Genomic DNA, 25,262 nt, shown 5'->3' with positions numbered 1-25,262 from the left:
GAGTGTAAGCTCTTATGGGCAGGGTCCTCTCTCCTGTAGAGTGTAAGCTCTTATGGTCAGCAGTGTCTCTCCTGTAGAGTGTAAGCTCTTATGGTCAGCAGTGTCCTCTCTCCTGTAGAGTGTAAGCTCTTATGGTCAGCAGTGTCTCTCCTGTAGAGTGTAAGCTCTTATGGTCAGCAGTGTCCTCTCTCCTGTAGAGTGTAAGCTCTTATGATCAGCAGTCTCTCTCCTGTAGAGTGTAAGCTCTTATGGTCAGCAGTGTCCTCTCTCCTGTAGAGTGTAAGCTCTTATGATCAGCAGTCTCTCTCCTGTAGAGTGTAAGCTCTTATGGTCAGCAGTGTCCTCTCTCCTGTAGAGTGTAAGCTCTTATGGTCAGCAGTGTCTCTCCTGTAGAGTGTAAGCTCTTATGGTCAGCAGTGTCTCTCCTGTAGAGTGTAAGCTCTTATGGTCAGCAGTGTCTCTCCTGTAGAGTGTAAGCTCTTATGGTCAGCAGTGTCTCTCCTGTAGAGTGTAAGCTCTTATGGTCAGCAGTGTCTCTCCTGTAGAGTGTAAGCTCTTATGGTCAGCAGTGTCTCTCCTGTAGAGTGTAAGCTCTTATGGTCAGCAGGGTCCTCTCTCCTGTAGAGTGTAAGCTCTTATGGTCAGCAGTGTCTCTCCTGTAGAGTGTAAGCTCTTATGGTCAGCAGTGTCCTCTCCTGTAGAGTGTAAGCTCTTATGGTCAGCAGTGTCTCTCCTGTAGAGTGTAAGCTCTTATGGTCAGCAGTGTCTCTCCTGTAGAGTGTAAGCTCTTATGGTCAGCAGTGTCTCTCCTGTAGAGTGTAAGCTCTTATGGTCAGCAGTGTCTCTCCTGTAGAGTGTAAGCTCTTATGGTCAGCAGTGTCTCTCCTGTAGAGTGTAAGCTCTTATGGTCAGCAGTGTCTCTCCTGTAGAGTGTAAGCTCTTATGGTCAGCAGTGTCTCTCCTGTAGAGTGTAAGCTCTTATGGTCAGCAGTGTCCTCTCTCCTGTAGAGTGTAAGCTCTCATGGTCAGCAGTGTCTCTCCTGTAGAGTGTAAGCTCTTATGGTCAGCAGTGTCTCTCCTGTAGAGTGTAAGCTCTTATGGTCAGCAGTGTCCTCTCTCCTGTAGAGTGTAAGCTCTCATGGTCAGCGGTGTCTCTCCTGTAGAGTGTAAGCTCTTATGGTCAGCAGTGTCTCTCCTGTAGAGTGTAAGCTCTTAAGGTCAGCAGTGTCTCTCCTGTAGAGTGTAAGCTCTTATGGTCAGCAGTGTCCTCTCTCCTGTAGAGTGTAAGCTCTTATGGTCAGCAGTGTCCTCTCTCCTGTAGAGTGTAAGCTCTTATGGTCAGCGGTGTCCTCTCTCCTGTAGAGTGTAAGCTCTTATGGTCAGCAGTGTCCTCTCTCCTGTAGAGTGTAAGCTCTTATGGTCAGCAGTGTCCTCTCTCCTGTAGAGTGTAAGCTCTTATGGTCAGCAGTGTCTCTCCTGTAGAGTGTAAGCTCTTATGGTCAGCAGTGTCCTCTCTCCTGTAGAGTGTAAGCTCTTATGGTCAGCAGTGTCCTCTCTCCTGTAGAGTGTAAGCTCTTATGGTCAGCGGTGTCCTCTCTCCTGTAGAGTGTAAGCTCTTATGGTCAGCAGTGTCTCTCCTGTAGAGTGTAAGCTCTTATGGTCAGCAGTGTCTCTCCTGTAGAGTGTAAGCTCTTATGGTCAGCAGTGTCCTCTCTCCTGTAGAGTGTAAGCTCTTATGGTCAGCAGTGTCTCTCCTGTAGAGTGTAAGCTCTTATGGTCAGCAGTGTCCTCTCTCCTGTAGAGTGTAAGCTCTTATGGTCAGCGGTGTCTCTCCTGTAGAGTGTAAGCTCTTATGATCAGCAGGGTCCTCTCTCCTGTAGAGTGTAAGCTCTTATGGTCAGCAGTGTCTCTCCTGTAGAGTGTAAGCTCTTATGGTCAGCAGTGTCTCTCCTGTAGAGTGTAAGCTCTTATGATCAGCAGTGTCTCTCCTGTAGAGTGTAAGCTCTTATGATCAGCAGTGTCCTCTCTCGTGTAGAGTGTAAGCTCTCATGGTCAGTGGTGTCTCTCCTGTAGAGTGTAAGCTCTTATGGTCAGCAGTGTCTCTCCTGTAGAGTGTAAGCTCTTATGGTCAGCAGGGTCCTCTCTCCTGTAGAGTGTAAGCTCTTATGGTCAGCAGTGTCTCTCCTGTAGAGTGTAAGCTCTTATGGTCAGCAGTGTCTCTCCTGTAGAGTGTAAGCTCTTATGATCAGCAGTGTCCTCTCTCCTGTAGAGTGTAAGCTCTTATGGTCAGCAGTGTCTCTTCTGTAGAGTGTAAGCTCTTATGGTCAGCAGTGTCCTCTCTCCTGTAGAGTGTAAGCTCTTATGGTCAGCAGTGTCCTCTCTCCTGTAGAGTGTAAGCTCTTATGGTCAGCAGTGTCTCTCCTGTAGAGTGTAAGCTCTTATGGTCAGCAGTGTCTCTCCTGTAGAGTGTAAGCTCTTATGGTCAGCAGTGCCTCTCCTGTAGAGTGTAAGCTCTTATGGTCAGCAGTGTCTCTCCTGTAGAGTGTAAGCTCTTATGGTCAGCAGTGTCTCTCCTGTAGAGTGTAAGCTCTTATGGTCAGCAGTGTCTCTCCTGTAGAGTGTAAGCTCTTATGGTCAGCGGTGTCCTCTCTCCTGTAGAGTGTAAGCTCTTATGGTCAGCGGTGTCCTCTCTCCTGTAGAGTGTAAGCTCTTATGGTCAGCAGTGTCTCTCCTGTAGAGTGTAAGCTCTTATGGTCAGCGGTGTCCTCTCTCCTGTAGAGTGTAAGCTCTTATGGTCAGCGGTGTCCTCTCTCCTGTAGAGTGTAAGCTCTTATGGTCAGCAGTGTCCTCTCTCCTGTAGAGTGTAAGCTCTTATGGTCAGCAGTGTCCTCTCTCCTGTAGAGTGTAAGCTCTTATGGTCAGCGGTGTCCTCTCTCCTGTAGAGTGTAAGCTCTTATGGTCAGCAGTGTCTCTTCTGTAGAGTGTAAGCTCTTATGGTCAGCAGTGTCCTCTCCTGTAGAGTGTAAGCTCTTATGATCAGCGGTGTCTCTCCTGTAGAGTGTAAGCTCTTATGGTCAGCGGTGTCTCTCCTGTAGAGTGTAAGCTCTTATGGTCAGCAGTGTCCTCTCTCCTGTAGAGTGTAAGCTCTTATGGTCAGCAGTGTCTCTCCTGTAGAGTGTAAGCTCTTATGGTCAGCAGTGTCTCTCCTGTAGAGTGTAAGCTCTTATGGTCAGCAGTGTCCTCTCTCCTGTAGAGTGTAAGCTCTTATGGTCAGCAGTGTCCTCTCTCCTGTAGAGTGTAAGCTCTTATGGTCAGCAGTGTCTCTCCTGTAGAGTGTAAACTCTTATGGTCAGCAGTGTCCTCTCTCCTGTAGAGTGTAAGCTCTTATGGTCAGCAGTGTCCTCTCTCCTGTAGAGTGTAAGCTCTTATGGTCAGCAGTGTCCTCTCTCCTGTAGAGTGTAAGCTCTTATGGTCAGCAGTGTCTCTCCTGTAGAGTGTAAGCTCTTATGGTCAGCAGTGTCTCTCCTGTAGAGTGTAAGCTCTTATGGTCAGCAGTGTCTCTCCTGTAGAGTGTAAGCTCTTATGGTCAGCAGTGTCCTCTCTCCTGTAGAGTGTAAGCTCTTATGGTCAGCAGTGTCTCTCCTGTAGAGTGTAAGCTCTTATGGTCAGCAGTGTCTCTCCTGTAGAGTGTAAGCTCTTATGGTCAGCAGTGTCTCTCCTGTAGAGTGTAAGCTCTTATGGTCAGCAGTGTCCTCTCTCCTGTAGAGTGTAAGCTCTTATGGTCAGCAGTGTCTCTCCTGTGTAAGCTCTTATGGTCAGCAGTGTCTCTCCTGTAGAGTGTAAGCTCTTATGGTCAGCAGTGTCTCTCCTGTAGAGTGTAAGCTCTTATGGTCAGCAGTGTCCTCTCTCCTGTAGAGTGTAAGCTCTTATGGTCAGCAGTGTCTCTCCTGTAGAGTGTAAGCTCTTATGGTCAGCAGTGTCTCTCCTGTAGAGTGTAAGCTCTTATGGTCAGCAGTGTCTCTCCTGTAGAGTGTAAGCTCTTATGGTCAGCAGTGTCCTCTCTCCTGTAGAGTGTAAGCTCTTATGGTCAGCAGTGTCTCTCCTGTAGAGTGTAAGCTCTTATGGTCAGCAGTGTCTCTCCTGTAGAGTGTAAGCTCTTATGGTCAGCAGTGTCCTCTCTCCTGTAGAGTGTAAGCTCTTATGGTCAGCAGTGTCTCTCCTGTAGAGTGTAAGCTCTTATGGTCAGCAGTGTCCTCTCTCCTGTAGAGTGTAAGCTCTTATGGTCAGCAGTGTCTCTCCTGTAGAGTGTAAGCTCTTATGGTCAGCAGTGTCTCTCCTGTAGAGTGTAAGCTCTTATGGTCAGCAGTGTCCTCTCTCCTGTAGAGTGTAAGCTCTTATGGTCAGCAGTGTCCTCTCTCCTGTAGAGTGTAAGCTCTTATGGTCAGCAGTGTCCTCTCTCCTGTAGAGTGTAAGCTCTTATGATCAGCAGTGTCCTCTCTCCTGTAGAGTGTAAGCTCTTATGGTCAGCAGTGTCTCTCCTGTAGAGTGTAAGCTCTTATGGTCAGCAGTGTCCTCTCTCCTGTAGAGTGTAAGCTCTTATGGTCAGCAGTGTCCTCTCTCCTGTAGAGTGTAAGCTCTTATGGTCAGCAGTGTCTCTCCTGTAGAGTGTAAGCTCTTATGGTCAGAACTGTCCTCTCTCCTGTAGAGTGTAAGCTCTTATGGTCAGCAGTGTCCTCTCTCCTGTAGAGTGTAAGCTCTTATGGTCAGCAGTGTCTCTCCTGTAGAGTGTAAGCTCTTATGGTCAGCAGTGTCCTCTCTCCTGGAGAGTGTAAGCTCTTATGGTCAGCAGTGTCCTCTCTCCTGTAGAGTGTAAGCTCTTATGATCAGCAGTGTCCTCTCTCCTGTAGAGTGTAAGCTCTTATGGTCAGCAGTGTCTCTCTCCTGTAGAGTGTAAGCTCTTATGGTCAGCAGTGTCCTCTCTCCTGTAGAGTGTAAGCTCTTATGGTCAGCAGTGTCTCTCCTGTAGAGTGTAAGCTCTTATGGTCAGCAGTGTCTCTCCTGTAGAGTGTAAGCTCTTATGATCAGCAGTGTCTCTCCTGTAGAGTGTAAGCTCTTATGGTCAGCAGTGTCTCTCCTGTAGAGTGTAAGCTCTTATGGTCAGCAGTGTCCTCTCTCCTGTAGAGTGTAAGCTCTTATGGTCAGCAGTGTCTCTCCTGTAGAGTGTAAGCTCTTATGGTCAGCAGTGTCCTCTCTCCTGTAGAGTGTAAGCTCTTATGGTCAGCAGTGTCCTCTCTCCTGTAGAGTGTAAGCTCTTATGGTCAGCAGTGTCTCTCCTGTAGAGTGTAAGCTCTTATGGTCAGCAGTGTCTCTCCTGTAGAGTGTAAACTCTTATGGTCAGCAGTGTCCTCTCTCCTGTAGAGTGTAAGCTCTTATGGTCAGCAGTGTCCTCTCTCCTGTAGAGTGTAAGCTCTTATGGTCAGCAGGGTCCTCTCTCCTGTAGAGTGTAAGCTCTTATGGTCAGCAGTGTCTCTCCTGTAGAGTGTAAGCTCTTATGATCAGCAGTGTCTCTCCTGTAGAGTGTAAGCTCTTATGGTCAGCAGTGTCTCTCCTGTAGAGTGTAAGCTCTTATGGTCAGCAGTGTCCTCTCTCCTGTAGAGTGTAAGCTCTTATGGTCAGCAGTGTCTCTCCTGTAGAGTGTAAGCTCTCATGGTCAGCAGTGTCCTCTCTCCTGTAGAGTGTAAGCTCTTATGGTCAGCAGTGTCCTCTCTCCTGTAGAGTGTAAGCTCTTATGGTCAGCAGTGTCTCTCCTGTAGAGTGTAAGCTCTTATGATCAGCAGTGTCCTCTCTCCTGTAGAGTGTAAGCTCTTATGGTCAGCAGGGTCCTCTCTCCTGTAGAGTGTAAGCTCTTATGGTCAGCAGTGTCTCTCCTGTAGAGTGTAAGCTCTTATGGTCAGCAGGGTCCCCTCTCCTGTAGAGTGTAAGCTCTTATGGTCAGCAGTGTCTCTCCTGTAGAGTGTAAGCTCTTATGGTCAGCAGTGTCTCTCCTGTAGAGTGTAAGCTCTTATGGTCAGCAGTGTCTCTCCTGTAGAGTGTAAGCTCTTATGGTCAGCAGTGTCCTCTCTCCTGTAGAGTGTAAGCTCTCATGGTCAGCAGTGTCCTCTCTCCTGTAGAGTGTAAGCTCTTATGGTCAGCAGTGTCTCTCCTGTAGAGTGTAAGCTCTTATGGTCAGCAGTGTCCTCTCTCCTGTAGAGTGTAAGCTCTCATGGTCAGCGGTGTCTCTCCTGTAGAGTGTAAGCTCTTATGGTCAGCAGTGTCTCTCCTGTAGAGTGTAAGCTCTTATGGTCAGCAGTGTCTCTCCTGTAGAGTGTAAGCTCTTATGATCAGCAGTGTCTCTCCTGTAGAGTGTAAGCTCTTATGGTCAGCAGTGTCTCTCCTGTAGAGTGTAAGCTCTTATGGTCAGCAGTGTCCTCTCTCCTGTAGAGTGTAAGCTCTTATGGTCAGCAGTGTCTCTCCTGTAGAGTGTAAGCTCTTATGATCAGCAGTGTCTCTCCTGTAGAGTGTAAGCTCTTATGGTCAGCAGTGTCCTCTCTCCTGTAGAGTGTAAGCTCTTATGGTCAGCAGGGTCCTCTCTCCTGTAGAGTGTAAGCTCTTATGGTCAGCAGTGTCTCTCCTGTAGAGTGTAAGCTCTTATGGTCAGCAGGGTCCCCTCTCCTGTAGAGTGTAAGCTCTTATGGTCAGCAGTGTCTCTCCTGTAGAGTGTAAGCTCTTATGGTCAGCAGTGTCTCTCCTGTAGAGTGTAAGCTCTTATGGTCAGCAGTGTCTCTCCTGTAGAGTGTAAGCTCTTATGGTCAGCAGTGTCCTCTCTCCTGTAGAGTGTAAGCTCTCATGGTCAGCAGTGTCCTCTCTCCTGTAGAGTGTAAGCTCTTATGGTCAGCAGTGTCTCTCCTGTAGAGTGTAAGCTCTTATGGTCAGCAGTGTCCTCTCTCCTGTAGAGTGTAAGCTCTCATGGTCAGCGGTGTCTCTCCTGTAGAGTGTAAGCTCTTATGGTCAGCAGTGTCTCTCCTGTAGAGTGTAAGCTCTTATGGTCAGCAGTGTCTCTCCTGTAGAGTGTAAGCTCTTATGATCAGCAGTGTCTCTCCTGTAGAGTGTAAGCTCTTATGGTCAGCAGTGTCTCTCCTGTAGAGTGTAAGCTCTTATGGTCAGCAGTGTCCTCTCTCCTGTAGAGTGTAAGCTCTTATGGTCAGCAGTGTCTCTCCTGTAGAGTGTAAGCTCTTATGATCAGCAGTGTCTCTCCTGTAGAGTGTAAGCTCTTATGGTCAGCAGTGTCCTCTCTCCTGTAGAGTGTAAGCTCTTATGGTCAGCAGTGTCTCTCCTGTAGAGTGTAAGCTCTTATGGTCAGCAGTGTCTCTCCTGTAGAGTGTAAGCTCTTATGATCAGCAGTGTCCTCTCTCCTGTAGAGTGTAAGCTCTTATGGTCAGCAGTGTCTCTCCTGTAGAGTGTAAGCTCTTATGATCAGCAGTGTCCTCTCTCCTGTAGAGTGTAAGCTCTTATGGTCAGCAGTGTCCTCTCTCCTGTAGAGTGTAAGCTCTTATGGTCAGCAGTGTCTCTCCTGTAGAGTGTAAGCTCTTATGATCAGCAGTGTCTCTCCTGTAGAGTGTAAGCTCTTATGGTCAGCAGTGTCCTCTCTCCTGTAGAGTGTAAGCTCTTATGGTCAGCGGTGTCTCTCCTGTAGAGTGTAAGCTCTTATGGTCAGCAGTGTCCTCTCTCCTGTAGAGTGTAAGCTCTTATGATCAGCAGTTTCCTCTCTCCTGTAGAGTGTAAGCTCTTATGGTCAGCAGTGTCTCTCCTGTAGAGTGTAAGCTCTTATGGTCAGCAGTGTCTCTCCTGTAGAGTGTAAGCTCTTATGGTCAGCAGTGTCCTCTCTCCTGTAGAGTGTAAGCTCTTATGATCAGCAGTGTCTCTCCTGTAGAGTGTAAGCTCTTATGATCAGCAGTGTCTCTCCTGTAGAGTGTAAGCTCTTATGGTCAGCAGGGTCCCCTCTCCTGTAGAGTGTAAGCTCTTATGATCAGCAGTGTCTCTCCTGTAGAGTGTAAGCTCTTATGGTCAGCAGGGTCCCCTCTCCTGTAGAGTGTAAGCTCTTATGATCAGCAGTGTCTCTCCTGTAGAGTGTAAGCTCTTATGGTCAGCAGTGTCTCTCCTGTAGAGTGTAAGCTCTTATGGTCAGCAGTGTCTCTCCTGTAGAGTGTAAGCTCTTATGGTCAGCAGTGTCTCTCCTGTAGAGTGTAAGCTCTTATGGTCAGCAGTGTCCTCTCTCCTGTAGAGTGTAAGCTCTTATGATCAGCAGTGTCTCTCCTGTAGAGTGTAAGCTCTTATGGTCAGCAGTGTCCTCTCTCCTGTAGAGTGTAAGCTCTTATGGTCAGCAGTGTCTCTCCTGTAGAGTGTAAGCTCTTATGGTCAGCAGTGTCCTCTCTCCTGTAGAGTGTAAGCTCTTATGGTCAGCAGTGTCTCTCCTGTAGAGTGTAAGCTCTTATGGTCAGCAGTGTCCTCTCTCCTGTAGAGTGTAAGCTCTTATGATCAGCAGTGTCCTCTCTCCTGTAGAGTGTAAGCTCTTATGATCAGCAGTGTCTCTCCTGTAGAGTGTAAGCTCTTATGGTCAGCAGTGTCTCTCCTGTAGAGTGTAAGCTCTTATGGTCAGCAGTGTCTCTCCTGTAGAGTGTAAGCTCTTATGGTCAGCAGTGTCTCTCCTGTAGAGTGTAAGCTCTTATGGTCAGCGGTGTCCTCTCTCCTGTAGAGTGTAAGCTCTTATGGTCAGCGGTGTCCTCTCTCCTGTAGAGTGTAAGCTCTTATGGTCAGCAGTGTCTCTCCTGTAGAGTGTAAGCTCTTATGGTCAGCGGTGTCCTCTCTCCTGTAGAGTGTAAGCTCTTATGGTCAGCAGTGTCTCTCCTGTAGAGTGTAAGCTCTTATGGTCAGCGGGGTCCTCTCTCCTGTAGAGTGTAAGCTCTTATGGTCAGCGGTGTCCTCTCTCCTGTAGAGTGTAAGCTCTTATGATCAGCAGTGTCTCTCCTGTAGAGTGTAAGCTCTTATGGTCAGCAGTGTCCTCTCTCCTGTAGAGTGTAAGCTCTTATGATCAGCAGTGTCCTCTCTCCTGTAGAGTGTAAGCTCTTATGATCAGCAGTGTCTCTCCTGTAGAGTGTAAGCTCTTATGGTCAGCAGTGTCTCTCCTGTAGAGTGTAAGCTCTTATGGTCAGCAGTGTCTCTCCTGTAGAGTGTAAGCTCTTATGGTCAGCAGTGTCTCTCCTGTAGAGTGTAAGCTCTTATGGTCAGCGGTGTCCTCTCTCCTGTAGAGTGTAAGCTCTTATGGTCAGCGGTGTCCTCTCTCCTGTAGAGTGTAAGCTCTTATGGTCAGCAGTGTCTCTCCTGTAGAGTGTAAGCTCTTATGGTCAGCGGTGTCTCTCCTGTAGAGTGTAAGCTCTTATGGTCAGCAGTGTCCTCTCTCCTGTAGAGTGTAAGCTCTTATGATCAGCAGGGTCCTCTCTCCTGTAGAGTGTAAGCTCTTATGGTCAGCAGTGTCCTCTCTCCTGTAGAGTGTAAGCTCTTATGGTCAGCAGTGTCCTCTCTCCTGTAGAGTGTAAGTTCTTATGGTCAGCAGTGTCTCTCCTGTAGAGTGTAAGCTCTTATGGTCAGCAGTGTCTCTCCTGTAGAGTGTAAGCTCTTATGATCAGCAGTGTCTCTCCTGTAGAGTGTAAGCTCTTATGATCAGCAGTGTCTCTCCTGTAGAGTGTAAGCTCTTATGATCAGCAGTGTCTCTCCTGTAGAGTGTAAGCTCTTATGGTCAGCAGTGTCTCTCTCCTGTAGAGTGTAAGCTCTTATGGTCAGCAGTGTCTCTCTCCTGTAGAGTGTAAGCTCTTATGGTCAGCAGTGTCTCTCCTGTAGAGTGTAAGCTCTTATGGTCAGCAGTGTCCTCTCTCCTGTAGAGTGTAAGCTCTTATGATCAGCAGTGTCCTCTCTCCTGTAGAGTGTAAGCTCTTATGATCAGCAGTGTCTCTCCTGTAGAGTGTAAGCTCTTATGGTCAGCAGTGTCTCTCCTGTAGAGTGTAAGCTCTTATGGTCAGCAGTGTCTCTCCTGTAGAGTGTAAGCTCTTATGGTCAGCAGTGTCTCTCTCCTGTAGAGTGTAAGCTCTTATGGTCAGCAGTGTCTCTCCTGTAGAGTGTAAGCTCTTATGGTCAGCAGTGTCCTCTCTCCTGTAGAGTGTAAGCTCTTATGATCAGCAGTGTCCTCTCTCCTGTAGAGTGTAAGCTCTTATGATCAGCAGTGTCTCTCCTGTAGAGTGTAAGCTCTTATGGTCAGCAGTGTCTCTCCTGTAGAGTGTAAGCTCTTATGGTCAGCAGTGTCTCTCCTGTAGAGTGTAAGCTCTTATGGTCAGCAGTGTCTCTCCTGTAGCGTGTAAGCTCTTATGGTCAGCAGTGTCTCTCCTGTAGAGTGTAAGCTCTTATGGTCAGCAGTGTCTCTCCTGTAGAGTGTAAGCTCTTATGGTCAGCAGTGTCTCTCCTGTAGAGTGTAAGCTCTTATGATCAGCAGTGTCCTCTCTCCTGTAGAGTGTAAGCTCTTATGGTCAGCAGTGTCCTCTCTCCTGTAGAGTGTAAGCTCTTATGGTCAGCAGTGTCTCTCCTGTAGAGTGTAAGCTCTTATGGTCAGCAGTGTCTCTCCTGTAGAGTGTAAGCTCTTATGGTCAGCAGTGTCTCTCCTGTAGAGTGTAAGCTCTTATGATCAGCAGTGTCTCTCCTGTAGAGTGTAAGCTCTTATGGTCAGCAGTGTCTCTCCTGTAGAGTGTAAGCTCTTATGGTCAGCAGTGTCTCTCCTGTAGAGTGTAAGCTCTTATGGTCAGCAGTGTCTCTCCTGTAGAGTGTAAGCTCTTATGGTCAGCAGTGTCCTCTCTCCTGTAGAGTGTAAGCTCTTATGGTCAGCAGTGTCTCTCCTGTAGAGTGTAAGCTCTTATGGTCAGCAGTGTCTCTCCTGTAGAGTGTAAGCTCTTATGGTCAGCAGTGTCCTCTCTTCTGTAGAGTGTAAGCTCTTATGGTCAGCAGTGTCTCTCCTGTAGAGTGTAAGCTCTTATGGTCAGCAGGGTCCTCTCTCCTGTAGAGTGTAAGCTCTTATGGTCAGCAGTGTCTCTCCTGTAGAGTGTAAGCTCTTATGGTCAGCAGTGTCCTCTCTCCTGTAGAGTGTAAGCTCTTATGGTCAGCAGTGTCTCTCCTGTAGAGTGTAAGCTCTTATGATCAGCAGTGTCTCTCCTGTAGAGTGTAAGCTCTTATGGTCAGCAGTGTCCTCTCTCCTGTAGAGTGTAAGCTCTTATGGTCAGCAGTGTCTCTCCTGTAGAGTGTAAGCTCTTATGGTCAGCAGTGTCCTCTCTCCTGTAGAGTGTAAGCTCTTATGGTCAGCAGTGTCCTCTCTCCTGTAGAGTGTAAGCTCTTATGGTCAGCAGTGTCCTCTCTCCTGTAGAGTGTAAGCTCTTATGGTCAGCAGTGTCCTCTCTCCTGTAGAGTGTAAGCTCTTATGATCAGCAGTGTCTCTCCTGTAGAGTGTAAGCTCTTATGGTCAGCAGTGTCTCTCCTGTAGAGTGTAAGCTCTTATGGTCAGCAGTGTCCTCTCTCCTGTAGAGTGTAAGCTCTTATGGTCAGCAGTGTCTCTCCTGTAGAGTGTAAGCTCTTATGGTCAGCAGGGTCCTCTCTCCTGTAGAGTGTAAGCTCTTATGATCAGCAGTGTCTCTCCTGTAGAGTGTAAGCTCTTATGGTCAGCAGTGTCTCTCCTGTAGAGTGTAAGCTCTTATGGTCAGCAGGGTCCCCTCTCCTGTAGAGTGTAAGCTCTTATGGTCAGCAGTGTCCTCTCTCCTGTAGAGTGTAAGCTCTTATGGTCAGCAGTGTCCTCTCTCCTGTAGAGTGTAAGCTCTTATGGTCAGCAGTGTCCTCTCTCCTGTAGAGTGTAAGCTCTTATGGTCAGCAGTGTCTCTCAAGTAGAGTGTAAGCTCTTATGGTCAGCAGTGTCCTCTCTCCTGTAGAGTGTAAGCTCTTATGATCAGCAGTGTCTCTCCTGTAGAGTGTAAGCTCTTATGGTCAGCAGTGTCCTCTCTCCTGTAGAGTGTAAGCTCTTATGATCAGCAGTGTCTCTCCTGTAGAGTGTAAGCTCTTATGGTCAGCAGTGTCCTCTCTCCTGTAGAGTGTAAGCTCTTATGGTCAGCAGTGTCTCTCCTGTAGAGTGTAAGCTCTTATGGTCAGCAGTGTCTCTCTCCTGTAGAGTGTAAGCTCTTATGGTCAGCAGTGTCTCTCCTGTAGAGTGTAAGCTCTTATGGTCAGCAGTGTCCTCTCTCCTGTAGAGTGTAAGCTCTTATGGTCAGCAGTGTCCTCTCTCCTGTAGAGTGTAAGCTCTTATGGTCAGCAGTGTCTCTCCTGTAGAGTGTAAGCTCTTATGGTCAGCAGTGTCTCTCTCCTGTAGAGTGTAAGCTCTTATGGTCAGCAGTGTCCTCTCTCCTGTAGAGTGTAAGCTCTTATGGTCAGCGGTCACGTCCTCTCTCCTGTAGAGTGTAAGTTCTTATGGTCAGCAGTGTCTCTCCTGTAGAGTGTAAGCTCTTATGGTCAGCAGTGTCCTCTCTCCTGTAGAGTGTAAGCTCTTATGGTCAGCAGTGTCCTCTCTCCTGTAGTGTGTAAGCTCTTATGGTCAGCGGGGTCCTCTCTCCTGTAGAGTGTAAGCTCTTATGGTCAGCAGTGTCTCTCCTGTAGAGTGTAAGCTCTTATGGTCAGCAGTGTCTCTCCTGTAGAGTGTAAGCTCTTATGGTCAGCAGTGTCTCTCCTGTAGAGTGTAAGCTCTTATGGTCAGCAGTGTCTCTCCTGTAGAGTGTAAGCTCTTATGGTCAGCAGTGTCTCTCCTGTAGAGTGTAAGCTCTTATGGTCAGCAGTGTCTCTCCTGTAGAGTGTAAGCTCTTATGGTCAGCAGTGTCTCTCCTGTAGAGTGTAAGCTCTTATGATCAGCAGTGTCTCTCCTGTAGAGTGTAAGCTCTTATGGTCAGCGGTGTCCTCTCTCCTGTAGAGTGTAAGCTCTTATGGTCAGCAGTGTCCTCTCTCCTGTAGAGTGTAAGCTCTTATGGTCAGCAGTGTCTCTCCTGTAGAGTGTAAGCTCTTATGGTCAGCAGTGTCTCTCCTGTAGAGTGTAAGCTCTTATGGTCAGCAGTGTCTCTCCTGTAGAGTGTAAGCTCTTATGGTCAGCAGTGTCTCTCCTGTAGAGTGTAAGCTCTTATGGTCAGCAGTGTCTCTCCTGTAGAGTGTAAGCTCTTATGGTCAGCAGTGTCTCTCCTGTAGAGTGTAAGCTCTTATGGTCAGCAGTGTCCTCTCTCCTGTAGAGTGTAAGCTCTTATGGTCAGCGGTGTCTCTCCTGTAGAGTGTAAGCTCTTATGGTCAGCGGGGTCCTCTCTCCTGTAGAGTGTAAGCTCTTATGGTCAGCAGTGTCTCTCTCCTGTAGAGTGTAAGCTCTTATGGTCAGCAGTGTCCTCTCTCCTGTAGAGTGTAAGCTCTTATGATCAGCAGTGTCTCTCCTGTAGAGTGTAAGCTCTTATGGTCAGCAGTGTCTCTCCTGTAGAGTGTAAGCTCTTATGGTCAGCAGTGTCCTCTCTCCTGTAGAGTGTAAGCTCTTATGGTCAGCAGTGTCTCTCCTGTAGAGTGTAAGCTCTTATGGTCAGCAGTGTCCTCTCTCCTGTAGAGTGTAAGCTCTTATGGTCAGCAGTGTCTCTCCTGTAGAGTGTAAGCTCTTATGGTCAGCAGTGTCCTCTCTCCTGTAGAGTGTAAGCTCTTATGGTCAGCAGTGTCTCTCCTGTAGAGTGTAAGCTCTTATGGTCAGCAGTGTCTCTCCTGTAGAGTGTAAGCTCTTATGGTCAGCAGTGTCCTCTCTCCTGTAGAGTGTAAGCTCTTATGGTCAGCAGGGTCCTCTCTCCTGTAGAGTGTAAGCTCTTATGATCAGCAGTGTCTCTCCTGTAGAGTGTAAGCTCTTATGGTCAGCAGTGTCCTCTCTCCTGTAGAGTGTAAGCTCTTATGATCAGCAGTGTCTCTCCTGTAGAGTGTAAGCTCTTATGGTCAGCAGTGTCTCTCTCCTGTAGAGTGTAAGCTCTTATGGTCAGCAGTGTCCTCTCTCCTGTAGAGTGTAAGCTCTTATGGTCAGCGGTCACGTCCTCTCTCCTGTAGAGTGTAAGCTCTTATGGTCAGCAGTGTCTCTCCTGTAGAGTGTAAGCTCTTATGGTCAGCAGTGTCTCTCCTGTAGAGTGTAAGCTCTTATGGTCAGCAGTGTCTCTCCTGTAGAGTGTAAGCTCTTATGGTCAGCAGTGTCTCTCCTGTAGAGTGTAAGCTCTTATGGTCAGCAGTGTCTCTCCTGTAGAGTGTAAGCTCTTATGGTCAGCAGTGTCTCTCCTGTAGAGTGTAAGCTCTTATGATCAGCAGTGTCTCTCCTGTAGAGTGTAAGCTCTTATGATCAGCAGTGTCTCTCCTGTAGAGTGTAAGCTCTTATGGTCAGCAGTGTCTCTCCTGTAGAGTGTAAGCTCTTATGGTCAGCAGTGTCCTCTCTCCTGTAGAGTGTAAGCTCTTATGATCAGCAGTGTCTCTCCTGTAGAGTGTAAGCTCTTATGATCAGCAGTGTCTCTCCTGTAGAGTGTAAGCTCTTATGGTCAGCAGTGTCTCTCCTGTAGAGTGTAAGCTCTTATGGTCAGCAGTGTCCTCTCTCCTGTAGAGTGTAAGCTCTCATGGTCAGCGGTGTCTCTCCTGTAGAGTGTAAGCTCTTATGATCAGCAGTGTCCTCTCTCCTGTAGAGTGTAAGCTCTTATGGTCAGCAGTGTCCTCTCTCCTGTAGAGTGTAAGCTCTTATGGTCAGCAGTGTCTCTCCTGTAGAGTGTAAGCTCTTATGGTCAGCAGTGTCCTCTCTCCTGTAGAGTGTAAGCTCTTATGATCAGCAGTGTCTCTCCTGTAGAGTGTAAGCTCTTATGGTCAGCAGTGTCCTCTCTCCTGTAGAGTGTAAGCTCTTATGGTCAGCAGTGTCTCTCCTGTAGAGTGTAAGCTCTTATGGTCAGCAGTGTCTCTCTCCTGTAGAGTGTAAGCTCTTATGGTCAGCAGTGTCTCTCCTGTAGAGTGTAAGCTCTTATGGTCAGCAGTGTCTCTCCTGTAGAGTGTAAGCTCTTATGGTCAGCAGTGTCCTCTCTCCTGTAGAGTGTAAGCTCTTATGGTCAGCAGTGTCTCTCCTGTAGAGTGTAAGCTCTTATGGTCAGCAGTGTCTCTCTCCTGTAGAGTGTAAGCTCTTATGGTCAGCAGTGTCCTCTCTCCTGTAGAGTGTAAGCTCTTATGGTCAGCGGTCACGTCCTCTCTCCTGTAGAGTGTAAGCTCTTCTGGTCAGCAGTGTCTCTCCTGTAGAGTGTAAGCTCTTATGGTCAGCAGTGTCCTCTCTCCTGTAGAGTGTAAGTTCTTATGGTCAGCAGTGTCTCTCCTGTAGAGTGTAAGCTCTTATGGTCAGCAGTGTCTCTCCTGTAGAGTGTAAGCTCTTATGGTCAGCAGTGTCTCTCCTGTAGAGTGTAAGCTCTTATGGTCAGCAGTGTCCTCTCTCCTGTAGAGTGTAAGCTCTTCTGGTCAGCAGTGTCTCTCCTGTAGAGTGTAAGCTCTTATGGTCAGCAGTGTCCTCTCTCCTGTAGAGTGTAAGTTCTTATGGTCAGCAGTGTCTCTCCTGTAGAGTGTAAGCTCTTATGGTCAGCAGTGTCTCTCCTGTAGAGTGTAAGCTCTTATGGTCAGCAGTGTCTCTCCTGTAGAGTGTAAGCTCTTATGGTCAGCAGTGTCTCTCCTGTAGAGTGTAAGCTCTTATGGTCAGCAGTGTCTCTCCTGTAGAGTGTAAGCTCTTATGGTCAGCAGTGTCCTCTCTCCTGTAGAGTGTAAGCTCTTATGGTCAGCAGTGTCTCTCCTGTAGAGTGTAAGCTCTTATGGTCAGCAGTGTCTCTCCTGTAGAGTGTAAGCTCTTATGATCAGCAGTGTCTCTCCTGTAGAGTGTAAGCTCTTATGGTCAGCAGTGTCTCTCCTGTAGAGTGTAAGCTCTTATGGTCAGCAGTGTCTCTCCTGTAGAGTGTAAGCTCTTATGGTCAGCAGTGTCCTCTCTCCTGTAGAGTGTAAGCTCTTATGGTCAGCAGTGTCTCTCCTGTAGAGTGTAAGCTCTTATGGTCAGCAGTGTCCTCTCTCCTGTAGAGTGTAAGCTCTTATGGTCAGCAGTGTCCTCTCTCCTGTAGAGTGTAAGCTCTTATGGTCAGCAGTGTCTCTCCTGTAGAGTGTAAGCTCTTATGGTCAGCAGTGTCCTCTCTCCTGTAGAGTGTAAGCTCTTATGGTCAGCAGTGTCTCTCCTGTAGAGTGTAAGCTCTTATGGTCAGCAGTGTCCTCTCTCCTGTAGAGTGTAAGCTCTTATGGTCAGCAGGGTCCTCTCTCCTGTAGAGTGTAAGCTCTTATGGTCAGCAGTGTCCTCTCTTCTGTAGAGTGTAAGCTCTTATGGTCAGCAGTGTCTCTCCTGTAGAGTGTAAGCTCTTATGGTCAGCAGTGTCTCTCCTGTAGAGTGTAAGCTCTTATGGTCAGCAGTGTCTCTCCTGTAGAGTGTAAGCTCTTATGGTCAGCAGTGTCCTCTCTCCTGTAGAGTGTAAGCTCTTATGGTCAGCAGTGTCCTCTCTCCTGTAGAGTGTAAGCTCTTATGATCAGCGGGGTCCTCTCTCCTGTAGAGTGTAAGCTCTTCTGGTCAGCAGTGTCTCTCCTGTAGAGTGTAAGCTCTTATGGTCAGCAGTGTCTCTCCTGTAGAGTGTAAGCTCTTATGGTCAGCGGTGTCCTCTCTCCTGTAGAGTGTAAGCTCTTATGGTCAGCAGTGTCTCTCCTGTAGAGTGTAAGCTCTTATGGTCAGCAGTGTCTCTCCTGTAGAGTGTAAGCTCTTATGGTCAGCAGTGTCCTCTCTCCTGTAGAGTGTAAGCTCTTATGGTCAGCAGTGTCCTCTCTCCTGTAGAGTGTAAGCTCTTATGGTCAGCAGTGTCCTCTCTCCTGTAGAGTGTAAGCTCTTATGGTCAGCAGGGTCCTCTCTCCTGTAGAGTGTAAGCTCTTATGGTCAGCAGTGTCCTCTCTCCTGTAGAGTGTAAGCTCTTATGGTCAGCAGTGTCTCTCCTGTAGAGTGTAAGCTCTTATGGTCAGCAGTGTCCTCTCTCCTGTAGAGTGTAAGCTCTTATGGTCAGCAGTGTCTCTCCTGTAGAGTGTAAGCTCTTATGGTCAGCAGTGTCACTCCTGTAGAGTGTAAGCTCTTATGATCAGCAGTGTCTCTCCTGTAGAGTGTAAGCTCTTATGGTCAGCTGTGTCTCTCCTGTAGAGTGTAAGCTCTTATGATCAGCAGTGTCTCTCCTGTAGAGTGTAAGCTCTTATGGTCAGCAGTGTCTCTCCTGTAGAGTGTAAGCTCTTATGGTCAGCAGTGTCTCTCCTGTAGAGTGTAAGCTCTTATGGTCAGCAGTGTCTCTCCTGTAGAGTGTAAGCTCTTATGGTCAGCAGTGTCTCTCCTGTAGAGTGTAAGCTCTTATGGTCAGCGGTGTCTCTCCTGTAGAGTGTAAGCTCTTATGATCAGCAGTGTCCTCTCTCCTGTAGAGTGTAAGCTCTTATGGTCAGCAGTGTCTCTCCTGTAGAGTGTAAGCTCTTATGGTCAGCAGTGTCCTCTCTCCTGTAGAGTGTAAGCTCTTATGGTCAGCAGTGTCTCTCTCCTGTAGAGTGTAAGCTCTTATGGTCAGCAGTGTCCTCTCTCCTGTAGAGTGTAAGCTCTTATGGTCAGCGGTCACGTCCTCTCTCCTGTAGAGTGTAAGTTCTTATGGTCAGCAGTGTCTCTCCTGTAGAGTGTAAGCTCTTATGGTCAGCAGTGTCTCTCCTGTAGAGTGTAAGCTCTTATGGTCAGCAGTGTCTCTCCTGTAGAGTGTAAGCTCTTATGGTCAGCAGTGTCTCTCCTGTAGAGTGTAAGCTCTTATGGTCAGCAGTGTCACTCCTGTAGAGTGTAAGCTCTTATGGTCAGCAGTGTCCTCTCTCCTGTAGAGTGTAAGCTCTTATGGTCAGCAGTGTCTCTCCTGTAGAGTGTAAGCTCTTATGGTCAGCAGTGTCTCTCCTGTAGAGTGTAAGCTCTTATGGTCAGCAGTGTCCTCTCTCCTGTAGAGTGTAAGCTCTTATGGTCAGCAGTGTCTCTCCTGTAGAGTGTAAGCTCTTATGGTCAGCAGTGTCTCTCCTGTAGAGTGTAAGCTCTTATGGTCAGCAGTGTCTCTCTCCTGTAGAGTGTAAGCTCTTATGGTCAGCAGGGTCCTCTCTCCTGTAGAGTGTAAGCTCTTATGGTCAGCAGTGTCTCTCCTGTAGAGTGTAAGCTCTTATGGTCAGCAGTGTCTCTCCTGTAGAGTGTAAGCTCTTATGGTCAGCAGTGTCTCTCCTGTAGAGTGTAAGCTCTTATGGTCAGCAGTGTCCTCTCTCCTGTAGAGTGTAAGCTCTTATGGTCAGCAGTGTCTCTCCTGTGTAAGCTCTTATGGTCAGCAGTGTCTCTCCTGTAGAGTGTAAGCTCTTATGGTCAGCAGTGTCTCTCCTGTAGAGTGTAAGCTCTTATGGTCAGCAGGGTCCTCTCTCCTGTAGAGTGTAAGCTCTTATGGTCAGCAGTGTCTCTCCTGTAGAGTGTAAGCTCTTATGGTCAGCAGTGTCCTCTCTCCTGTAGAGTGTAAGCTCTTATGGTCAGCAGTGTCTCTCCTGTAGAGTGTAAGCTCTTATGGTCAGCAGTGTCTCTCCTGTAGAGTGTAAGCTCTTATGGTCAGCAGTGTCCTCTCTCCTGTAGAGTGTAAGCTCTTATGGTCAGCAGTGTCCTCTCCTGTAGAGTGTAAGCTCTTATGGTCAGCAGTGTCTCTCCTGTAGAGTGTAAGCTCTTATGGTCAGCAGTGTCCTCTCTCCTGTAGAGTGTAAGCTCTTATGGTCAGCAGTGTCTCTCCTGTGTAAGCTCTTATGGTCAGCAGTGTCTCTCCTGTAGAGTGTAAGCTCTTATGGTCAGCAGTGTCTCTCCTGTAGAGTGTAAGCTCTTATGGTCAGCAGTGTCTCTCCTGTAGAGTGTAAGCTCTTATGGTCAGCAGTGTCTCTCCTGTAGAGTGTAAGCTCTTATGGTCAGCAGTGTCTCTCCTGTAGAGTGTAAGCTCTTATGGTCAGCAGTGTCCTCTCTCCTGTAGAGTGTAAGCTCTTATGGTCAGCAGTGTCTCTCCTGTAGAGTGTAAGCTCTTATGGTCAGCAGTGTCTCTCCTGTAGAGTGTAAGCTCTTATGGTCAGCAGTGTCTCTCCTGTAGAGTGTAAGCTCTTATGGTCAGCAGTGTCTCTCCTGTAGAGTGTAAGCTCTTATGGTCAGCAGTGTCTCTCCTGTAGAGTGTAAGCTCTTATGGTCAGCAGTGTCTCTCCTGTAGAGTGTAAGCTCTTATGGTCAGCAGTGTCACTCCTGTAGAGTGTAAGCTCTTATGGTCAGCAGTGTCTCTCTCCTGTAGAGTGTAAGCTCTTATGGTCAGCAGGGTCCTCTCTCCTGTAGAGTGTAAGCTCTTATGGTCAGCAGTGTCTCTCCTGTAGAGTGTAAGCTCTTATGGTCAGCAGTGTCCTCTCTCCTGTAGAGTGTAAGCTCTTATGATCAGCAGTGTCCTCTCTCCTGTAGAGTGTAAGCTCTTATGGTCAGCAGTGTCTCTCCTGTAGAGTGTAAGCTCTTATGGTCAGCAGTGTCTCTCCTGTAGAGTGTAAGCTCTTATGGTCAGCAGTGTCCTCTCTCCTGTAGAGTGTAAGCTCTTATGGTCAGCAGTGTCCTCTCTCCTGTAGAGTGTAAGCTCTTATGGTCAGCAGTGTCCTCTCTCCTGTAGAGTGTAAGCTCTTATGGTCAGCAGTGTCTCTCCTGTAGAGTGTAAGCTCTTATGGTCAGCAGTGTCCTCTCTCCTGTAGAGTGTAAGCTCTTATGGTCAGCAGTGTCCTCTCTCCTGTAGAGTGTAAGCTCTTATGGTCAGCAGTGTCTCTCCTGTAGAGTGTAAGCTCTTATGGTCAGCAGTGTCTCTCCTGTAGAGTGTAAGCTCTTATGGTCAGCAGTGTCCTCTCTCCTGTAGAGTGTAAGCTCTTATGGTCAGCAGTGTCTCTCCTGTAGAGTGTAAGCTCTTATGGTCAGCAGTGTCCTCTCTCCTGTAGAGTGTAAGCTCTTATGGTCAGCAGTGTCCTCTCTCCTGTAGAGTGTAAGCTCTTATGGTCAGCAGTGTCTCTCCTGTGTAAGCTCTTATGGTCAGCAGTGTCTCTCCTGTAGAGTGTAAGCTCTTATGGTCAGCAGTGTCTCTCCTGTAGAGTGTAAGCTCTTATGGTCAGCAGTGTCTCTCCTGTAGAGTGTAAGCTCTTATGGTCAGCAGTGTCTCTCCTGTAGAGTGTAAGCTCTTATGGTCAGCAGTGTCCTCTCTCCTGTAGAGTGTAAGCTCTTATGGTCAGCAGTGTCTCTCCTGTAGAGTGTAAGCTCTTATGGTCAGCAGTGTCTCTCCTGTAGAGTGTAAGCTCTTATGGTCAGCAGTGTCTCTCCTGTAGAGTGTAAGCTCTTATGGTCAGCAGTGTCTCTCCTGTAGAGTGTAAGCTCTTATGGTCAGCAGTGTCTCTCCTGTAGAGTGTAAGCTCTTATGGTCAGCAGTGTCCTCTCTCCTGTAGAGTGTAAGCTCTTATGGTCAGCAGTGTCTCTCCTGTAGAGTGTAAGCTCTTATGGTCAGCAGTGTCCTCTCTCCTGTAGAGTGTAAGCTCTTATGGTCAGCAGTGTCCTCTCTCCTGTAGAGTGTAAGCTCTTATGGTCAGCAGTGTCTCTCCTGTAGAGTGTAAGCTCTTATGGTCAGCAGTGTCCTCTCTCCTGTAGAGTGTAAGCTCTTATGGTCAGCAGTGTCCTCTCTCCTGTAGAGTGTAAGCTCTTATGGTCAGCAGGGTCCTCTCTCCTGTAGAGTGTAAGCTCTTATGATCAGCAGTGTCTCTCCTGTAGAGTGTAAGCTCTTATGGTCAGCAGTGTCTCTCCTGTAGAGTGTAAGCTCTTATGGTCAGCAGTGTCCTCTCTCCTGTAGAGTGTAAGCTCTTATGGTCAGCAGTGTCTCTCCTGTAGAGTGTAAGCTCTTATGGTCAGCAGTGTCCTCTCTCCTGTAGAGTGTAAGCTCTTATGGTCAGCAGTGTCTCTCCTGTAGAGTGTAAGCTCTTATGATCAGCAGTGTCTCTCCTGTAGAGTGTAAGCTCTTATGGTCAGCAGTGTCTCTCCTGTAGAGTGTAAGCTCTTATGGTCAGCGGTGTCTCTCCTGTAGAGTGTAAGCTCTTATGGTCAGCAGTGTCTCTCCTGTAGAGTGTAAGCTCTTATGGTCAGCAGTGTCTCTCCTGTAGAGTGTAAGCTCTTATGATCAGCAGTGTCTCTCCTGTAGAGTGTAAGCTCTTATGGTCAGCGGGGTCCTCTCTCCTGTAGAGTGTAAGCTCTTATGGTCAGCAGTGTCTCTCCTGTAGAGTGTAAGCTCTTATGGTCAGCGGGGTCCTCTCATGAGTTGTACTGCGCTGCGGGTTATGTCGGGGCTATAATCATACATGTCTCGGACACACCCGGCTATATATCTCTCTACACCTCCTCCCTTCCTATATATGTGGGGACACTACACGCGTCTGCTTTATCCGCCCACATTGGGGGGTCGCCCCCGTTATTATAATACGATATAAATGGGATTTTTACCTTGCGCGCTCCAGCCGTCCCTATGACAACAGGCCCGGGAAAGTGGCGCCGGGTGATGACGTTATCAGGCCCAGCCCATCGGTGACGTCATCGGCTGCCGTCTCCTAGCAACCAGCAAAACATCGCTGAAGCTCCGGACAGGTGAGTTCCATGGCGCGCACACCCGGCCGGGTCACCAGCGTGAGTGGGGGGCGGGTGTCATGTATTGGGGTGTATCGGGGCGGGAGCACTAAACATATAGACACGTCCTACATGTCTGAACGGTCCTTGTGACTTCTATCTCTTCCCTCCAGGATGGCGTCCTGCACCGAGGGCCTGAGTGAGAGTCACCGGTCATCCCTCCTGCGAGGACAACCGGGCCGCCAAGCGCTGTCCAAACTGGAGATGTTGAAGAATGAATATCAAGAGCGAGCGCTGCGGGAAAAAGAGCAGAAGATGCTAAAGATGCTGCGGCAACAACGGGAGCGCAACTGCCAGCGGATCAACGGCTACAGCGCCACGCCCGCTCCCAATCGCCCGCCAGAGGAGAAGATCTGGGCCTCCAACTGGACGGTGGCCAAAAGGACATCCGGTGTGGACAGGGCGCACCCCCTCCAGCCGCTCCGTCACCGCAACGTATCCAACCTGCAGCACGCTCCATCAGCTACTAGCGCAGGTATCCGGCACGCACCGCCGCATGTCCGCTCCAAGTCAGGGCCAAGTCAGACTGATTATTGGCAAGAGCTGGAGAAAAGCCAGTCTAATCTGGAGGCCGAAATCCGCAGGAAAGAGTCTGTACTCCGAGAGAAGCTGCGCAGAACGGAGGAAGAGCTGCGGCGCCTCCAGACGGAGAAGAAGGAGGCGGAACCGGAGGAAAGGAGAGCCGGAGAGATCCAGGACGCCAAGACCCGGCCGAGGAGAACCGTCACCAGCCTGAAGGAAGGCGGGGGCCGCCCCCCCTCCATAGAGCAGCACGGCGGGGGCCGCCCCCCCTCCATAGAGCAGCACGGCGGGGGCCGCCCCCCCTCCATAGAGCAGCACGGCGGGGGCCGCCCCCCCTCCATAGAGCAGCACGGCGGGGGCCGGGTGAAGCCTGCCGTACAGGGGGCTCCTCTCACTCATGTTCTAGACGCATTTCATCAGCTGAGACTTGTAACTCCAGGAGCCCCGGGCACTGGTCGTCCGTCTTCCCAGCAGGTAGAGGAGGGGGCATTGCTTGGCGTCGGCCCTCAGAGCCCCGGGCAGCAGCTGGTCCCGTGTCTGTGGTGTGGACGCCGTTTTACGGAGCATCGCCTGCAGAGACACCGCGCAGTATGTGAGAGGACGCACGGAGCCACCAGGAAAGTGTTTGACTCCTCTAAAGCCCGAGCCAAGGGAACAGATTTGGAGCAGTATCTGCACAAGGGGAGAGCGCCGGCCCCCCAGGTGAGCGACACCCCTTCTTACATTATTACGGGGCCACTGTTCTGCCTGGATAATGCGCTCATGTGAAATCGGCCAAACGCAGGATCCGTTTCCCCTTATATTGTGAGATGTAAAATTTGGTGTTTTTGGGAACGATCTTTCCCACCAAATGATTTTCCTATGAAATGTCGTCCACATTGCGGATAATTTTGTACTTGTGCTCGAGGGTAAACGCTGCAATCACGGTCCGGGGATAAGAACCAGAACTGCAGCGCAACGCAGCCAAATGTAGATCTGCCCCGTCCCTCTTCCTCTCGGCCTCTCACCTCCTGCCTTGTCCCTCGTTCTCCCTCCTCCCGGCCTCTTCCCTCCAGCTGCCTGGTCCCTCGTTCTCCTTCTCTCCGGCTGCCCGGTCCCTCGTTCTCCTTCCCTCCGGCTGCCCGGTCCCTCGTTCTCCTTCCCTCCGGCTGCCCGGTCCCTCGTTCTCCTTCCCTCCGGCCTCTTACCTCCTGCCTTGTCCCTCGTTCTCCTTCCTCTCGGCCTCTCACCTCCTGCCTTGTCCCTCGTTCTCCCTCCTCCCGGCCTCTTCCCTCCGGCTGCCTGGTCCCTCGTTCTCCTTCTCTCCGGCTGCCCGGTCCCTCGTTCTCCTTCCCTCCGGCTGCCCGGTCCCTCGTTCTCCTTCCCTCCGGCCTCTTACCTCCTGCCTTGTCCCTCGTTCTCCTTCCTCTCGGCCTCTCACCTCCTGCCCGGTCCCTCGTTCTCCTTCCTCTCAGCCTCTCACCTCCTGCCTTGTCCCTCATTCTCCCTCCTCCCGGCCTCTTCCCTCCGGCTGCCCGGTCCCTCGTTCTCCTTCCCTCCGGCTGCCCGGTCCCTCGTTCTCCTTCCCTCCGGCTGCCCGGTCCCTCGTTCTCCTTCCTCTTGGCCTCTTACCTCCTGCCTTGTCTCTCATTCTCCCTCCGGCTGCCCGGTCCCTCGTTCTCCTTCCCTCCGGCTGCCCGGTCCCTCATTCTCCTTCCCTCCGGCTTCTTACCTCCCGCCCGGTCCCTTGTTCTCCTTCCTCTCGGCCACTTACATCCCGCCCGGTCACTCGTTCTCCTTCCTCTCGGCCTCTTACCTCCCGCCCGGTCACTCGTTCTCCTTCCTCTCGGCCTCTCACCTCCCGCCCGGTCCCTCGTTCTCCTTCCTCTCGGCCTCTCACCTCCTGCCCGGTCCCTCGTTCTCCTTCCTCTCGGCCTCTCACCTCCTGCCTTGTCCCTCATTCTCCCTCCTCCCGGCCTCTTCCCTCCGGCTGCCCGGTCCCTCGTTCTCCTTCCCTCCGGCTGCCCGGTCCCTCGTTCTCCTTCCCTCCGGCTGCCCGGTCCCTCGTTCTCCTTCCCTCCGGCCTCTTACCTCCTGCCTTGTCCCTCGTTCTCCTTCCTCTCGGCCTCTCACCTCCTGCCTTGTCCCTCGTTCTCCCTCCTCCCGGCCTCTTCCCTCCGGCTGCCTGGTCCCTCGTTCTCCTTCTCTCCGGCTGCCCGGTCCCTCGTTCTCCTTCCCTCCGGCTGCCCGGTCCCTCGTTCTCCTTCCCTCCGGCCTCTTACCTCCTGCCTTGTCCCTCGTTCTCCTTCCTCTCGGCCTCTCACCTCCTGCCCGGTCCCTCGTTCTCCTTCCTCTCAGCCTCTCACCTCCTGCCTTGTCCCTCATTCTCCCTCCTCCCGGCCTCTTCCCTCCGGCTGCCCGGTCCCTCGTTCTCCTTCCCTCCGGCTGCCCGGTCCCTCGTTCTCCTTCCCTCCGGCTGCCCGGTCCCTCGTTCTCCTTCCCTCCGGCTGCCCGGTCCCTCGTTCTCCTTCCTCTTGGCCTCTTACCTCCTGCCTTGTCTCTCATTCTCCCTCCGGCTGCCCGGTCCCTCGTTCTCCTTCCCTCCGGCTGCCCGGTCCCTCATTCTCCTTCCCTCCGGCTTCTTACCTCCCGCCCGGTCCCTTGTTCTCCTTCCTCTCGGCCACTTACATCCCGCCCGGTCACTCGTTCTCCTTCCTCTCGGCCTCTTACCTCCCGCCCGGTCACTCGTTCTCCTTCCTCTCGGCCTCTCACCTCCCGCCCGGTCCCTCGTTCTCCTTCC

The 25,262-nt window shown here is 50.1% G+C and overlaps 2 protein-coding genes across 5 annotated transcripts in view; one reads left to right on the top strand and one right to left on the bottom strand.

Annotated features, from left to right (window-relative positions):
* Positions 1-21,885, bottom strand: part of LOC142731462 (acylphosphatase-1-like) — a 26,896-nt gene extending 5,011 nt beyond the window's left edge. Inside the window, exon 1 of one of the 2 annotated variants that reach the window (XM_075849401.1) lies at positions 21,782-21,885. The gene's annotated coding sequence lies outside the window, so the exon portion shown is untranslated. The remainder of the gene's footprint in view (positions 1-21,781) is intronic. The other variant, XM_075849403.1, reaches the window with a different exon arrangement.
* The window catches only part of LOC142731460 (uncharacterized), a 9,045-nt gene continuing 5,615 nt past the window's right edge, over positions 21,833-25,262 (top strand). For 2 of the 3 annotated variants that reach the window (XM_075849399.1, XM_075849397.1), the window contains exons 1-2: positions 21,833-21,922; positions 22,075-23,185. In XM_075849399.1, the coding sequence (XP_075705514.1) occupies positions 22,076-23,185 (1,110 nt within the window). In that variant the 5' untranslated portion in view covers positions 21,833-21,922; position 22,075. Of the gene's footprint in view, positions 21,962-22,074; positions 23,186-25,262 lie in introns of all 3 variants that reach the window. The other variant, XM_075849398.1, reaches the window with a different exon arrangement.

This window comes from Rhinoderma darwinii, unplaced genomic scaffold (genome assembly GCF_050947455.1).
Source record: "Rhinoderma darwinii isolate aRhiDar2 unplaced genomic scaffold, aRhiDar2.hap1 Scaffold_792, whole genome shotgun sequence".
Taxonomy (NCBI): domain Eukaryota; kingdom Metazoa; phylum Chordata; class Amphibia; order Anura; family Rhinodermatidae; genus Rhinoderma; species Rhinoderma darwinii.
The sequence above is the reverse complement of the archived record's forward strand: the minus strand, read 5'-3'. Positions and strand labels throughout refer to the sequence as shown.